General features: G+C 44.4%; 1 protein-coding gene across 1 annotated transcript; it reads left to right on the plus strand.

Annotated features, from left to right (window-relative positions):
* Positions 1-130: 130 nt before the first annotated feature.
* Positions 131-10,194, plus strand: NGRN (neugrin, neurite outgrowth associated). The gene is made up of 3 exons (XM_075557993.1): positions 131-333; positions 734-844; positions 6,611-10,194. Exons 1-3 carry the CDS (start codon positions 170-172, stop codon positions 7,224-7,226), a joined length of 891 nt encoding a protein of 296 aa, XP_075414108.1. The 5' UTR covers positions 131-169; the 3' UTR covers positions 7,227-10,194.
* Positions 10,195-16,729: the final 6,535 nt, after the last annotated feature.

Raw genomic sequence — 16,729 nt, forward strand, 5'->3', positions numbered from 1 at the left:
AGCCCCCTCCGTACAGTTACCAGCGGGAAGGGTAAGCTAAGGAACGGATCGAGCCCAGCAATCCCCGCCCTCAGCGTGATGCCACGCCCCCGAGCGCCTACTTCCGACCCCGCCCACTCACTTCCGGCGCGGTCGCGGTGCGCGCTGTGGGAAAGCTGTGCTCGTCGTCATGGCGGTAGCTCTGAGCCTCCTCCTCGGCGGGCTTGTCCGCGCCGCGGTGGTTCGCCGTGGGTTCGCGACTCGGGGGGTGACGGGCCCGGGCCCCGTCGGTCGCGAGCCGGATCCCGATTCCGACTGGGAGCCGGAGGAGCGGGAGCTGCAGGAGCTGGCGAGGTACCGGCTCCTTCCCGGGCACTCAGCCTGAAGCAGGGCCTCCCGTCCCGGCGCTCCAGGCCGCGCCCCCTCGGCGCCGGGCGTCCGGCCGCCCCTTCCGCCGCGGCCTTCGTTTCTTCGCACTTGTTTGGGGCGCAGGGGCAGTTTGCCAGCTTCCTTAGGACCATGTATCCCTTGACGTGTTCCCAGCACCCGTTTAGAGTTCCGCATGCTTCCGGGCCGCGAGTGTTCGACCAGGTTTCTGAGGCTTGATACCGAGCAGGTGTGAGCAGGCCGACACCGCCCGCGGGCCCTCCCGTACGCTGAGCGAGCGGGCCGGGCAGCCCGTGACTTAGCCTGAGGCTCCCCAAGCGCCTGCCTTCTTCCACGCATGGCTCCTGCTATTGGTTCTCTCCCTCAGCGCCCTGAAGCGACAGAAAAAAGCTATCCAGTTCCAGAAGATTCGGAGGCAAATGGAGGCACCCGGCGCCCCGCCCAGGACCCTGACGTGGGAAGCCATGGAACAGATCCGGTGAGACTTGGGATCCGGGCGGTGAAGTGCAAAACCTGGGGCTTTTGTTAACAACTTTTTCTTATCATGGGAAATTTGTGACAGAACAGGCGAACCAGCTAGCGAACCTCCAGGAGTTCATCATTGAGGTGTATTAGTTTCTAACATGGCACATTTGGCTTGTTGTTTGCCGAAAACTTTCTTTTTTTGTTGTTGTTGCTGGTAACTCAAATAGTGAGTTACAGACATCTCAACATTTAACTCCTAAATAGATCTTAACGTCCTAAATTTAGGCTCCATAGAGGGGGCTGCCGCGGTCATGAGCATTTTTCTGATGATTTGTATCATCAGTCCTTTTTGAAGCCTGTAGACAGGCAGAATGATGTGTATATTTGAATATTTTGTCTTATCAAGAGCTAAAACCTAATGTATGGCTCAAAAGTAAAACAATCTAAGTGGGAAGTTTTACTACAGCTCCTATTTGAGAAGTTTCTTGTGCCATGTGTCCTTATGCACTGGCTAAAGGCTGACAGAAAGGTTGGTGATTCACTTGGGAGAAATATGTGGCAGTCGGCTTCAGCAAAGACTGCAGCCTTGGAAACCCTCTGGGGCAGTTCTCTGAGGGGATGTCAGAAAATTAATGGGAAAGTCCTATCTTTTAATTACATTTTTCCATGAGCTTTCTGATGCCCCCTCCCATCTATTTAGTTACCGCATATGAGAGAGTAAGCTGACCCGAGTATCAGGCAAAGCACCTAATTTTACCACAAAATCTGAAATAAAGTTTCAAAACACTATTCCACTCCTGCCATTCAGTAGAGTCCTTCTCTTAGTAATCCTATATAGGCCTTTTGAGACTATAGAACTTATTGGATCAGATAGCTTGTCTTTCTCCCTCCGCATCTGGTGGCTTTGGACTACTGAGTTTGTGGCTAGTGGTCCAGAGCTGATTCAAAATTTGCTCAACAGTCCATCAGGACTCCTCCAAAACCAAACTGCTATCAAGTTGATGCTAACTCAGTGACCATATAGCAGGGGTCCTCAAACTTTTCAAACGGGGCCAGTTCACTGTCCCTCAGACCCATTGGAGGGCCGGACTGTAGTTTATTTAAAAAAAACTATGAACAGATTCCTATGCACAGTGTACATATCTTATTTTGAAGTACAAAAAACGAGGCAAAAACACCCGGCTGCTGGATAAATGTCCTCAGTGGTTTGCATGTGGGCCGCGGGCCGTAGTTTGAGGATGCCTGCCCCTTAGGATAGGGTAGGACTGTTTCAGTGGGTTTCAGTGACTTCACTTTTTACAGAGTAGAAAGCCCTGTTTCCCTGAGCAGCAACGGGTGGTTTTGAACTATGACATTGTGGATCATAGTCCAATGCATAACTACTACACCATCAAGACTCCACCAGGCTCCTTACACTTGACTTTTTTCTGTTTAATAGATCCTATAGGTCTTACCAATTCAGAAAGAGCACCCCTTATCCATTTCATGGCTTCCTAATTACCATAGTTTATTTAGCCAGTCTTTTGTAATGGGTACTTGGGTCATTTCCACTCATAAGTCACAAATAGTGCGCTAGCGTATAACTTTGTACATACATCTTTCTGAATCTGCCAGGTATATGAGGAGGCATCAAAAAAGTATGGAAAATTGAGTGAAAAGATAATGGTATTTTTTTTTCCACAAACTGTTTGATTCCCTTTTCTATTTGTTGTATATTCCTAGAAGCAAGGCTTATGGATCAGGGGACAAATAAATTTTATATTTTGATAAAATAACGCAGGAATTGAGGCTTAGAATAAATAGAATCAGAATAAATAAGTCGAATATATAGAACCAGTCAATGACACTTTCTGAGCCTGTAACAATTCTTAGGCCTATCTCCGGTCTTAAACAACAGCTTCTTCAAATCTAACTTTGTACCTTTCATCCCTCCCCTTTCCTGCCAGTTGTTCCATTGCTTTGAAGAGAGCAGGCCATTAAGTGAGAATCCTTTCAACTCCCTGGTCTTCCCCTCACCTATTCTCAGATTTACCAGTATCACTTTTATGTCCTCAAATCAGGAGAAGCGATGGCCTTTCACTTGTCCAGAACTAATCCTGTTTGTGTTCTAAGTCAAAACTCCATCTACCATATGTACTCTAGTATAAGTCAAGTTTTTCTGCACATTTTTAATGCAGTTTTTGTGGTAAAATTAGGTGCCTCTGCTGACACTCGGGTTGGCTTATGCTCGAGTATATACGGTATTTTCTCAGAAACCCACATCTGACAACTTAAAATCCTGTCTTCACCTTTTGTTCCTCTTACAATAATAAAACTAGGAGTCCTGGTGGTATAGTGAATACTAATTGGGCTGCAGTTTGCAAGGTCAGCAGTTCAAAACCACCCACTGCTCCCCTGGAGCAGGAGAACACAGTTTTCTACTCCCCATAAACAACTACAGTTTCAGAAATTCACAGCCAGTTCTACCTGTACTACAGGGTTGCTGTGAGATCTGCTCTGTCCTACAGGTGTCAACTCAATGACACTGAGATATAAAACCCTTCACAAATGACTTACTCAGTGCTGGACTCAACTGGCATGCTTGTCTGTATTCTTAGCATTTGACTGTACAGACCACTTTCTTGAAATTCTCCTTTTTTAACAGCAGGGTACCAGCCTCTTGATTTTTCCATTTTTCTAGGGCTACTTTTCTGTCTTCTTCCTAGACTGCTATATGTAACATTTTATTTATTACATATATATATGAATTATGTGTAAGTTTTATCTCACTTTATATACTTCCCAGTATGTAGAACTCACAGATCTGTCATCTTCAGCCTGTTTTTCTCAGAATACTAAATCCATATCTCCAGCAGTACACTAGACATCTGTTTGCTTGACACGGTGTTGCCTCGAACACAACACGTGTAAAATAGCATTCATCCTTGTTTCCCCATGACTTAATTTTGCTTCTATTTTCCTTTCATCCTGAATGATCCCACTATTTGTCCAAGCAAAAATCCTGAATCTCAGCCTTTGCACATCTCCTCCCAATATTTAGTTCTTTACCTAGTTCTCCCTTTTAACCTTCCTAAAATATTTCTCAACACTCCCCTCCACTCTGATGGATTCTGCCGCAATTCAGACTCCCTGGTTGAGGCTTGTTTTCTACTTCATTCTTAACACAGAAAAACTAGATCTAGGTTCAAAATGGACATTTGCTCTTAGCATTCCACTGGTTTAAATCCTCTCTTGGCTCCCTCTTAGCCGTGGGATAAAGTCCAGTCATTTTTCCAACCTCCTAAGCATAGAGCCTTGGTGGGATAGTGGCTGCTAACTACAAAGTCAGCAGTTGGAAACCACTAGCTGCTGCTCAGGAGAAAGATGCTGCTTTGTACTCCAGTAAAGATTTAGTCTTGGACACCTGCAGGAGCAGACAAATAGGCCACCATGAGTCAAAGTTGACTGATGGCAGTGAGGTTAAGAGTTATTTGAAGCCTGACAGGGCACTGTTGAGTAAGCGTTGGACCGTTACTGCAAAGTTGCCATTTCAAACCCACCAACTGTTCAGGAGAAAGTTAAGGCTGTCGACTCCCATAAAGATTTGAAAAGCTTTGGGAACCCTGTATATGGTTGTTACGAGTCAGAATTGACTTGATGGCAGTGGGTTTCAGGTTTTGGAAGTGTGACATAAAGGAGCCCTGCTGGTACTGGGGGATAAATGTTGGGCTACAAACTACAAGGTTGGTGGTTCAAACCCACCAGCCACTGCACGGATGAGGCTCTGTATTCCCACAAAGACTTTTCAGAATTAACTCAATGGCAGTAGTTGTTTTTGAGGGGTATGTGGGGATAGCCAGCCCCCCACAACTAATCATGGGTTTGGTAGGCTCAATTATACAGTTAAAATATATAAAGATTGTAGTAAAGTCATAGAGAATAGGGAGAGATGGAGTAAAATAAAGAAATCAGACACATTTCGTGGTAGCATGCTCACCTCAGCCCCACTTGGTTGTCCAAGTGAGGATGTGGAATGTGGTAATTGCAGGAGTGAGTGAGATTTATTACTAACCAAGGCTTATATATCTTTTGGAGGCATGCAAGCCTCCTGATACAGGTAAAGACATACATCGTACAGGAAGGGGATATACAACGGGCATAACCATGACAGGAAGGGAATGCGCTAGGAGTGTACACGCTATAGGAAGAGGAGGGACTAGTGGTATACATGTGACAAGGGTGGACCCTAGACTCAATATGGCAGCCTAACCTTGATCATCCTTGAGTGGGCTTGACCTCCCTGGGCGCTCCTTTAGGGAAACAATCTACTATCCTTATCAGAAGGGAGTGGGCCCTACTTAGGGACAGACTAAACAGTGTGGTTGCTCTAGATGACTGATAATCCTTAGAATAACCTCTGACATACTTTTGTTGACCTCCAAGTGTATAATCATTTGCCACTTGTAACAAGAAGCTTAGTTTGGCATATATTTGGGGGAGGCAATGTTAGGTCTCTCTCTCCTGGCTAGATTCCAACCTCAGTCATTGGCTCCGCGCTGGAAAGATTTCACGCCGAAGCCGAGCTCGTGATCCAATTGAATTTAATGAGAGTTAAAAGAAGCTTCAGGTTTTACGCGGCACCCATAGGATTCCTTTGACCATGCAGCCTGGCAGAGACTGCTCCGGGTCACGCAAGGATCTCTCTCCCACGAAGACGACCAGACAAGCCAAGCAAGACCCCTCTCCCTCTCTGTCCCTGCCTTTTCAAGGGTTCCCGGGGGAGGCGTGGTGAACGACCCCAGGTTGATCCCATTGGCTGAATTGCAGTCACCTGGCCCAGGTGGGCTGCTCCAGGTGTAACGCCCATCCAAGCCCACCTGCAGGAAAATCCAGCTTTGTCCTATGCTGGCTCTCCTGGGCATGCGTAAATGGACTTCCCAATTACCTAGGCTAAGCTACCTAACAGCAACTTGGGAGAAATCTTTCTGTAATCCCACAAGGGGGTTGGGGCAGCATGACAGTCATGTTTCTGTTCTCAGATAAATTGAACAGCTCTCAACAAGGAAATGCTTTTTTGAAGCATTTCATAATCTATCTCACTCATCAGTACTTTTTCTTTCTCTCTTTCCTTCTGCCCTCTTATTACTCATTTTGTTCTTTCAGGTCAGCCCTAGCTTGAACTAATAAAGCACTTGCTGGGCCAAACTGCAAGTGCTGTTACAACCTGCCTCTGAATTTCCTGTCTAGATGTTCTTGCAGCATTTTCTGCTATGGCTCTTACCATGTGTTTGTCACGTGTTGATATTTCTTCCCCACTACCAAATTGTATGCCTACTGAAGGGAAGGAGCAGTTTCCAGCAACCCTGGGGTTTAATTGTAGGGTTAGATCAAGGAATTTAGTTGATGTGAAATAAAGTGATTTAGCCGGAGAGGAGCCCTGGTGGTATAGTGGGTTACAAGTTGGGCTGCTTATCGAAAACCAGGAAAAAAAGAAGAGGCTTTCTACTCCCATAAAAATACACAGTCCTGAAATCTACAGAGACAGTTCTACTCCATCCTTTAGTGTCACTGAGTCAGATTCAAATCAATTGCAGTGATTTTGGTTTTTAATTTAGCAGCGAGTGGTTAGATGTTGCTATTGACATATAAAAGTAGATCACGGTCCCTCCGCTCACACAAGATGGTGGTTGATGCCAGTTTTCCCAAGCCTCTATTTTTTTTTTTAAAACCTTATCGCTAGTGTTTATTAGCTAATTTGTTTGGAGGTTTCTTTATAACCTTTTTGCTCCTTTTTCCATAGGTATTTACATAAGGAATCTGCAGAGTCCTGGACAGTTCCCAGATTGGCTGAAGGCTTTAATGTCAGCCCTGATGTGATCCGAAGGGTTTTGAAAAGCAAGTTTGTACCCACATTGGAGCAGAAACTGAAGCAAGATCAAAGAGTTATTAAGAAAGCTGGGCTTGCCTACTCACTCCAACAGAATCACGCCTCTGGAAATACCACAAAACCACTCTCTGCAGGCCACTCTGTGTCAGGCTCGCTGCTGATGCCAGGAAGTAAAGACTCACCCAAAGGCCAGAGTCACAGCACGGCTTTGAAAGTGTTAGACTCAAACACTCATAGTACAAGTACACCGGGGAGACAGAAGGGAAGAAATGGAGGAGTCCCGAGCCTGGAAAGGGTAAAGGAGAGCTTTGTGCCTCTAGCTGCAGCCGTGAGTCAACAGAAGGGGTTGCAGAAATACTCCACCAGTGATGGAGGGAGTACCAGAGGAACTCACAGTAATGGATTGTCAAGTGATGAGAAGCTGGAGGAATTGAAAGCAGGCAAGCCAAGTGACCAGAACTTCAGCAAAGTAGTGCAGAGGGGGCAGGAGTTCTTTGACAGCAATGGGAACTTCCTGTATAGAATTTGAGCCAGTCCTGCCTTGTGGAGAGATGTGTAGAACAGTTGGGAAAGTGTGCTTGGAGCTGTACCTAGTTTTTTGCTTCTGTATTAGTCACCTGAAAGAAGTAATGGGCCTGGAATGAGAATAGTAAAGTGCTGCTTGGACTGGACTGTTGACAAAGGGCAATGAACTTCCGGGCCAGTATGTAAGGGGCCAAGGTGAATGTTGGGTTGGATAGATCTATGCTTCTTAGAGCCCAGCTTCAGATGTGACCCCTGTGGGTCTTTACTACTTACCCTTCTTGCTTGGGGCCACTCTGTTTGTTGAAAACCAGCTGTGTTGCATGGTTTGCCAGTTTTTGTGATAACCTAAAAGATGTTTGGGAGGAAATGAGAAGTTTGCTTCTGATCTCATTTCCTCCCTAATAAATACTAGCAATTAGAGTCAATTATTTGTTTTCTTTATCTGGAAAATGAAGTAAAATACAGCAGGCTGTTCCTCGCTTTACCTGTGAACCTAGAAAATAAGAGGGGTTCTTTCGTCGTTAAAGAACACCAGGTTTAGGAGAGACCAGAAGAATGCCCAACAAAATGTTCGGTTCAAACCTTCCTACTTGATAATGGATTGGGCCAACTCAAACCTGAACATCTTTCATTTAGTTGCTTGGGTTCTCTACCTACTTGCTAAGACTTAAAATTGTCTAATTTTATCATTTCTTCAGATTTCTACAAGGATCCCACTAGGGCAAGAAGGAACCTTTTACATATGAAATAGTCTCAAAGAATTTGGGCTGTGCCCAAGGCCACATGGCTGGTCTTATGTGCAGCTTCTAAAGTCCCAGAATCTAGTACTAGCTGGCATAATCTATGAGAATTTACTGGTGCTTTTAGGTTACCAGCCAGTCTTACTATAAGTAGACATAGGGTGGGATACTCTATATGCAACTAATAATCCCAGCTAGTTTTCAACTATGCCTCATTTTAACAATTTGGCAGCAAAAGTGGTACTTAGAACTTAAATTACATGTAGGATGTTAAAATCTATGAAAACTGACATTCCAGCTTTTTCATTACCTCTTCATAGAATTTTTTTACTAAATCATACTATTGACAGTAATTACAACTAATTGCTGTTAACTTTAGCATTTATTCATTACAAATGGAAAGACCTAATAAGATGTTAACCAAAATTCTATATTTCAGATGTTGGTGATAATGACAGTAGACGAATAAGATGTGATTTTTTAAAAATATCATTTGCCATTTGAACTTTTGGTTTAAGAGGTTGGACTATTAAAAGATTCCCGTCCAAAAAAAGCAAAGGTTGAACTATTTAAACTTGCATTTCTAAATCCTGCAAATCAGACCTTGGGGTGAGAGAAATCTAGAAAACGTAGGAAAATGAATGTGCTTTCCGTATACCTCATTTCCTATACCTTCCTGCTTGCTCAACTTGAATCTTTGCCATGTGACAGTTTTAAGGCTTTTGTATGTCCTAGTTCTTTGTCCACAGATTTTCACATGGCTGACTCCTTGTTGATCAGGTACTGCATTAAGTATTGCTTTAGTAGACCTTTTGCATGTTTTTACCATCACTACACCCTCTTGTGATTCAGGGGTCGGAAGTTACTCGTTTGTCATTACTTGTCCTGCCTCCATTAGTGGATCCCATGAGTGGAGAAGACCTGTGTGCCTGTTCCTGTAGTCCCAGCTCCTCATAACTCACTATTCAGTGAAGAAGTGCTTGAAGAACTTCAGCCAGTCTGTGGCAGAAAGTCCCGCCTGTTACCTTCTCAGCCTGCCCATCCAGCCTTAAACAACAAACGGCATCTCAAATCCCTTCGTGGCTGACCTGTTGCCTTTATCCTGTCTGTCCAGTCATAACCCACTGACATTCAGTGTTGAAACTGCCCCAAGTTGTGGGGCTCATCCCACTGTGCACCACTGGCCCCTGCCCTCAAGCAGTCATTTCATGACAATGGAGGACATCACCACAATGGATGAGGTGAAGCTGTCCTCCTGAGTACAAATGAAGAATCTGATGATTCTGCCCAAGTTGGAGAGAAGTAGTTATGGGTGGAGGGAGCAGCTTTGAGCCCAACTAGAGAAGTTGGCAACCTACAACTGAAGGGACTTAAATCTCTGAACCCTGGACAGGAAACCCACCATCTCAGGGCAGCCTTCACCTCATCAGATTCCTACTAAAGAGATGGGTTTGATATTTATTTTTTAGGGGTGGTAGTGGTTGATGACATGTTTGCATTGATGTTGATTTTGGATCCGAGTATAGATAACTTGAACAACCTGGGGGTAAGGGATACTACTCATGTGTGTGCACATGTGCGCTCACAAGCTGTCAAAAATCTGCATATAACTTCTGATTCTCTCTAAACTTTATAGCTCACTGTGGACCAGAACCTTACCAATAGTTGTATTTTATATGCCTTATATATTGCACCCACATAAAAGCTGCATTTTTAGTACAAAGAAAAGGTATTTCACAGAAAAAGTGCAAGGTTTTCACACCTGGCCTAATTACAAGAATGAGAAGAGATTTTCTTTTTTTTCAGTGGTCCTTCCACTGGAGTCATTGGTCTTGAAATAGGCATTGCACCGATGAAACATACAACTTTCCACTAGTTTAATGCTTTCCCGGCCCCCACCCCTGCCACTATCATGACCCCAATTCTAGCTTTCAAATCTGGCTAGACCAGAGCATGTACACTGGTACAGATAAGAGCTTGCAACAGGGAATCCAGGATATAAACCCCTCAGGATCAATGATGAGAGTGGCGATACCAGGACACACTCCACTCTCACTCCACTCACTCATTCCACTCCACGCACTCCACTCACTCACTCCACTCATTCACTCCCTCACTCCACCCACTCCATTCACTCATTCCACTCACTCCACTCACTCATTCACTCCACCAACTCACTCCATTCACTCATTCCACTCCACCAACTCACTCCACTCATACCACTCACTCCACCAACTCACTCCACTCAAAAAAAAAAAAAAAGAGTGGTGATACCAGAAGGGGAAGGTTGGGGCAGAGGGTGGGTACCAATCACAATGAACTTCCTACCTCTTCCAGGGGAACAGACAAAAAAATGAGTGAAGGGAGACTGGTTGGTATAAGACATGAAAAAAATATATAAATTATCAAGGGTCCATGGAGGAGGGTGGGAGGATGAGCTGATACCAAGGGCTCAAGTAGAAAATGTTTTGAAAATGATGGCAACATGTACAAATGCACTTTACATGATGGATGGGTGGATTGTATAAGAGCCGTATGAGCCCCCAGTAAAATGATTTAACAAAATAGGCATTGCAACAGCAGACCTCAGTATGATAAATACCAAGCAATTCAACTTTTTCTTGGAATGTCATGACCACTTCCTGGGAGCACTTCACAGTCCCATGCTGTTACTTACAGTGTTATAGTAGTGTAGTGTGGGGGGCGGTCAGATGCTCACAGGCATCCTCCCTGAGGGCCATCAGTTGCCAGACTGCAGGGCCCCCCACTCCCTGCTGTTAAAGACAATGGACGCCTGCAGTCATCTATTTGGTTCCAGAAGGTGGGGTTTACACCCTACTGATAATGGTTCCTATGGAGATCTAGAGAATACGTCAAAGTTAAGCTGCCATCCTAAACCTAAAATCCGTCCATCTTGTCACATGTATAACCCCAATCCCTCCTCTTCCTATTATAGCACAGCCCCTTCCTGGGACGTATGTCCTCACCTGTAATTAGAGGGTTTGCATGTCCCCAGAGAATATAAACAGCCTGGGCTAGCATTAAAGTTCACTCTCTCCCTCCATGTGAACCACCAAGCGAGGCTGAGGAGCATGCTACCATAAATCGTGTCTGACTCCATTTACTTCAATACTTCACTTATAACTCTTCACTTATAACTCTATAACTCTACTATGATCTTTACTTATTATCGCTGTACAATTGCACCTACCAGACCCATGATGATGTTAGGGGTTGGCCTCCCCTGACAGTGTAGTAAAAATGAAAATTTGAGAACCATGAGCAATTTACTGCAATATGCAATTCAGTGGAGAAATAGTTTGTGTGCAGATGATTTAACATCAGATATTTGAAGGCAGAAAAGTCCAAGTGAACCCCAACCATTCAAACCTGTCCTCTGGACTTTTAGTAAACCAAGCCTGTGTCACCTCCCTATTGCATATTCCTTCAGTCCTGATACAAGATTCTTAGTTATATCGTCCAGCTTCTCGTTTGTTCAGCAGACAGATTGAATAAGTCTGGTGGAAAGTGTACAGCCTTGACTAATGCATACCTTCCCTGATTTTAAACCACTCACAATCCCGGAAGTCTGTTTAAATGGCTGCCTCTTGCTCTATGTACAAGTATGCATGAGCACAATTACATGTTCTGGAATTCCCATTCTTTGCAATGTTAGCCTTTGTTTATTATCTACACAGTTGAATGTCTTTGCACACACAGGTAAGCAACTTTCTGGTACCCTGATCTTTTAGCCAAGATCCATATGACATCAATGATATCATTTGTTTCACATTCTCTTCTAAATCTAGCTTGAATATTTGACAGTTCCCCGTTGATGTACTGAAAGAAATACTTTTTGAGTGATTTTCAACATAATTTTACTTGTATGTGATGTTACTGCAATGATAGTTGATAATTCCCACAGTCCATTGGTGCCTGATCCAAGCGATGGTATTATCAGTCACTTTATATGCATGAAAGCTGGATAATGGGAAGGAAGGCAGAAAATGTTTGAGGGGATACCAGCCCCTAACACTATCACAGGTTTGTAGGCGCAACTGTATGGTTAAGATATATAAAGATTAGATATATCAAAGCCCACATGGAAGAAGCACACTAGCCTGTGTGACCAAGAGGTGTAGAAGGGACCAGGTATCAGACATCAAAGAACAAAAATCATCAGTGGGTGCCACCTTCCTGATAAAATCACTGAAGACAAATGTGTGTATACATAAATGTGAAGAAAGCTGACTATGTCCTGCTATCAAAAGATACAGCCTCTGGGGTCATAAAGGCTTGAAGATAAACAAGCGGACATCTAGCTGAGAAGCAACAAAGCCCACATAGAAGTACACCAGCCTGTGTGACTACCAGGTGTCGAAGGGATCAGGTATCAGGCATCAAAGAACAAAAAAATCATAGCATTTTAAATGAGGGTGAGTGTAGAGTGCAGATTCAAATCCCATCTGTAGGCAACTGGACACCCCCTTACTGAAGGGTTGTGGGGAGGAGATGAGCCAGTCAGGTTGCAGGGTAGCAACGATGAAATGTACAACTTTGCTCTACTTTTTTCCCCCTCTACTTCTTAAATGCTTCCTCCCCCCACTATCATGATCCCAATTCTACCTTACAAATCTGGCTAGACCAGGGGATGTACATTGGTACAGATAGGAGCTGCAAACACAGGACATCCAGGACAGATGACCCTTCAGGACCAGTGGTCAGAGTGGCTATACCTGGAGGGTGGAGGGAAGGAGGGGTAGAAGGGGGCAACTGATTGCAAGGATCGACATAAAACCTCCTCCCTGGGGGATGGACAACAGAAAAGTAGGCAAAGGGAGATGTCGGACAGTGTAAGCTATTACAAAATAATAATTTATAAATTATCAAGGGTTCATGAGGGAGGGGGAAGTGGGGAGGGAAGGAGAAAAATGAGCTGATACCAAGGACTCAAGTAGAAAGTAAACATTTTGAGAATGATGATGGCAACAAATATGTTCGACACAACAGATGTCTATATGGATTGTGATAAGAATTGTATGAGCCCCCAATAAAATTATTTTTTAAAAATAAAATAAAATAAATTATTTTTTAAAAGATATATAAAGATTACGGAAGGGGAGGAGATGAGCCAGTCAGGGTGCTGTGTAGCAAGATGAAACATACAACTTTCCTCTAGTTCCTAAATGTTTCCTCCCCGCACACTATCATGATCTCAAATATACCCTACAAATCTGGCTAGACCAGAGGATGTACACTGGTACAGATAGGAACTGGAAACAGGGAATCCAGGACACATGACCCCTTCAGGACCAGTGGTGAGAGTGGCAATACCAGAAGGGTGGGGTGGAAGGGGGAACCGATTACAGGGATCTACATATAACCTCTTCCCTGGGGGATAGTCAACAGAAAAGTGGGTGAAGGGAGACGTCAGACAGTGTAAGATATAACAAAATAATAATTTATAAATTATCAAGGGTTCATAAGGGAAGGGGGAGCAAGGAGGGAGGGGGAAAATGAGTAGCTGATGCCAGGGGCTTAAATGGAGAGCAAATGTTTTGAGAACAATGAAGGCAATGAATTTACAAATGTGCTTTACACAATTGATGTATGTATGGATTGTGATCAGAGTTGTATGAGCTCCTAATAAAATGGTTTAAAAAAAGATAAAGATTATAGTAAATAAAGTCATAGAAGATAGGAGAGAGAATAAAATAAAGGAGTTAGACACATTTCATGGTAGCATGCGCCTCAGCCCTTCTTGGTGGTCTACTGGGAGGAGTCTAAGGAGAGGGCAGGAGAGAGAGGGGAGAGGGAAGGAGCAGGAAGGTGGGAGAGGGAAGGAGGCCGGGAGGAGAGGGTGATTTATTTCTAACCAAGGCTTATATATCTTTTGGGGTGTGCAAGCCTCCTAATTACAGGTAATGACCTACGTCACAGGAAGGGGTTATACTATAGGCATTACAGCAATGGGAAGGGGACAATAGGGGCATACAGGTTACAGGAAGAGGAAGGATTAAGGGTACACATGTGGCAAGATGGATGGATCCTAGATTCATGATGGCAGCCTAACTTTGATTGTCCTTGAGTTGGAGACATTCTGAGCCCTTCAGGGAAAACAATCCACTGTCCTAACAGCAGGGAGGGAGCCCCACCTATGGCGAGTCAGACAACAGGATCTGTTTTGTCTGAATGGCTGCTGTCTTCAGAGAAAGAACTTGACAATCATTTACCATTCGTTGCATGTAGTGTCCTAGGTCTACCATATATTTGTGGGGAGAGAAACTGGGGGAAAGTCTTTTTATATGCCACAAGATGGATTTGAATTGTGTTGGCAATGAAAATTATACTATGTACTGCCAGTAGAACTGACAGGTTAGAATCCACTAGCCATTCCACAGGAACAGTCTGCTTTGGTGAAGAAGATATACAGCCTACAAACGCCTAGCAGTGGTTCTGCTCTGTTCTATTGGGTCAGTGGGAGTTAAATAGACTTGATAGCGGTGTGTTTCTTTCCTTTTTTTTTTTTTGGCCCAAAGAACAAATCTGTTTTGGAAGACGTACAGCCAGAATGCTCCTTGAAGCCAAGACTAGCAAGACTTCCGCTATCACTTTGGACACACTATCAGGATGACTCAATCCCTAGAGGACATCATGCCTAGTAGAGGGTTGACTGCAACGAGGAAAACCCTCAACAAAATGGGCTTATACACTGGGTCCAAACGCAGCAAGGATTGTGAGCGGTGTAGGACGGGACAGCATTTCATTATGTTGTATCAGAGGCAATGCCTGGCACCAACAGCAGCAACAAAGGCAGGTAGGCTGGAAAGTGAGGAAGTGAGCTAAGTGACGCTATACTGTGGGAATTGCAATCAATGTCATGAGACAAAATATGTATGAATTGTTGAATGGAAAACTGATTTGTGTTGTAAACCTTCACCCAATTCACAGTACAAACAGTGGAGGAGGTTCAGTATAAAATACTAGATCAGTGGTTCTCAACGTGTGGGTCGAGACTCCTTTGGAGGTCAAACGACCCTTTCATAGGGATCGCCAGATTCATAAGAGTAGCAAAATTACAGTTATGAAGTAGCCACAAAACTAATTTTATGGTTGGGAGGGTCACCACAACATGAGGAACTGTATTAAAGGGTCTTGGCGTTGGGAAGGTTGAGAACCACTGCTTTAGGTGAATTCTTGAATTTTTGGATTAACCTTATATTAGAACTTTTCAAATATGTAGTCGTATAGCTATGAATGTCTGCATATCTACCACCATATTTTATATATAATATATTTTATATATTTATAATATATTTATATATACAAGTTCTAATCTGAGAGTTTCTTTCACTGACTTCTAACTCCATGACACAGATACCCAGTGACTGCCAGAGAAGAGACATGCCAAGAAGGGACTGTGTGGTCCCGCAGGGCAGGGTTAGCACTGGTCTGCCCACAACAAGAACAGTGGTTCTACCAGCTCGACTGGTTACTAGTGGGTTTGGTGTGTGTTTCCGGGATGGGGAGCTGTGAGGGGGGAGGGGGCTTCACCCTACAATTTCTCTCATTATTTTTCCTTGGTGCTGACCTTCAAAGGCACTGAAAGCCCTTTCATAGGCTATGGGCTGGGAGGCTTCATCCTGACTCTGAGGAGGCCGGCAGGGCTCATGGCCGTGCTGGATTAACACCTTGGGGGGACCGGGGGAGGGGGGACTTCGATGAGAATACCCTGACAAATGTTCGCCGCCAGAACATACATGGAGTCCGGGCAGACAGGTTTTTCAAGGGAACTTGGGCGAGTGCTCTCTCTGGGAGACAGCCGCAGGGTAGCGAGCTGGGAGATTTCCTGCGCACTTGCTAGGTTCGAGACCCCCAGTTCACCCGCGGAGGTAAACATGGTTACCCCTTCCTTGGAGCCAGTCACTTCAGCTCCAAGGAAAGCCCTGATGTTCCAGGAAATGGCTTTCCTGGCTCCTTAAGCATGGTTCCCCGGAGGGCGGATGTTCCCGGGGTTTGGTATGGAGGTGCCCTCGGGAACCCCGGAGCGACCGGGGCTGCGGGAAGGCCATTTGCTTCAGAGGCAGCTACTCCCACCGCCTGGCAGGGGGGTCGCGCCCCAGCTGCTCTTTCCCCGGGCTGCAGTGGGCGGCTGTCGCACCAGGCTCCCAACACTGGACAACGCTGCGGGGGGGACCGGCTCAGGCTCCCAACACTGGACAACGCTGCGGGGGGGGGGGACCGGCTCAGGCCGCTCAGAGTCCCCCCACCAAATGTTAACAGTGAACAAATTACCAATTTGTTCCCCCATTGCCTGTCTTCCCTACTTGTACCTAATTTCCCAATTTGGATTGTTTAAAGCAAACCCTAGACATCACATGTGTCAAGTGCTACAGTATACATCTTTGAGTTAAGGATGCCTTTTTGACAGACATACAAGCCGTTTTCCTCCTTAAACCTTTTCATAATTCCTGTTTGTTTGTTTTTTGTAATTCCTTAATATCAGCTATTATCTAGAGTATTCTTTCATTCTTTCATAAAGAGCTTTTACAGTTTATTTCTTTAGAATCCAAATAATAAGGTGTATATAGAAAGTACGTCTCTTATTCTAAGTTGGCTTTCCATCCTATTTTTTCCTTTTTATCATTTCTTTAAAAAATTTTTTAATATATTTTTTTATTATTGATTTGGAGTTAATGCATATATCATTCCATAGTTCAATCATGTTTAGCAGAACTGTACAATTGCTACAATCAGTTTACAAACA

This window comes from Tenrec ecaudatus, chromosome 9 (assembly GCF_050624435.1).
Source record: "Tenrec ecaudatus isolate mTenEca1 chromosome 9, mTenEca1.hap1, whole genome shotgun sequence".
Lineage (NCBI taxonomy): Eukaryota > Metazoa > Chordata > Mammalia > Afrosoricida > Tenrecidae > Tenrec > Tenrec ecaudatus.

Bases quoted from the DNA above. Each gene is read 5' to 3' on its own strand.
- NGRN (XM_075557993.1), top strand. From the start codon at position 170: ATGGCGGTAGCTCTGAGCCTCCTCCTCGGCGGGCTTGTCCGCGCCGCG. The intron at 334-733 runs GTACCGGCTCCT...TCTCTCCCTCAG, and splicing joins GAGCTGCAGGAGCTGGCGAG to CGCCCTGAAGCGACAGAAAA. The intron at 845-6,610 runs GTGAGACTTGGG...CTTTTTCCATAG, and splicing joins GAAGCCATGGAACAGATCCG to GTATTTACATAAGGAATCTG.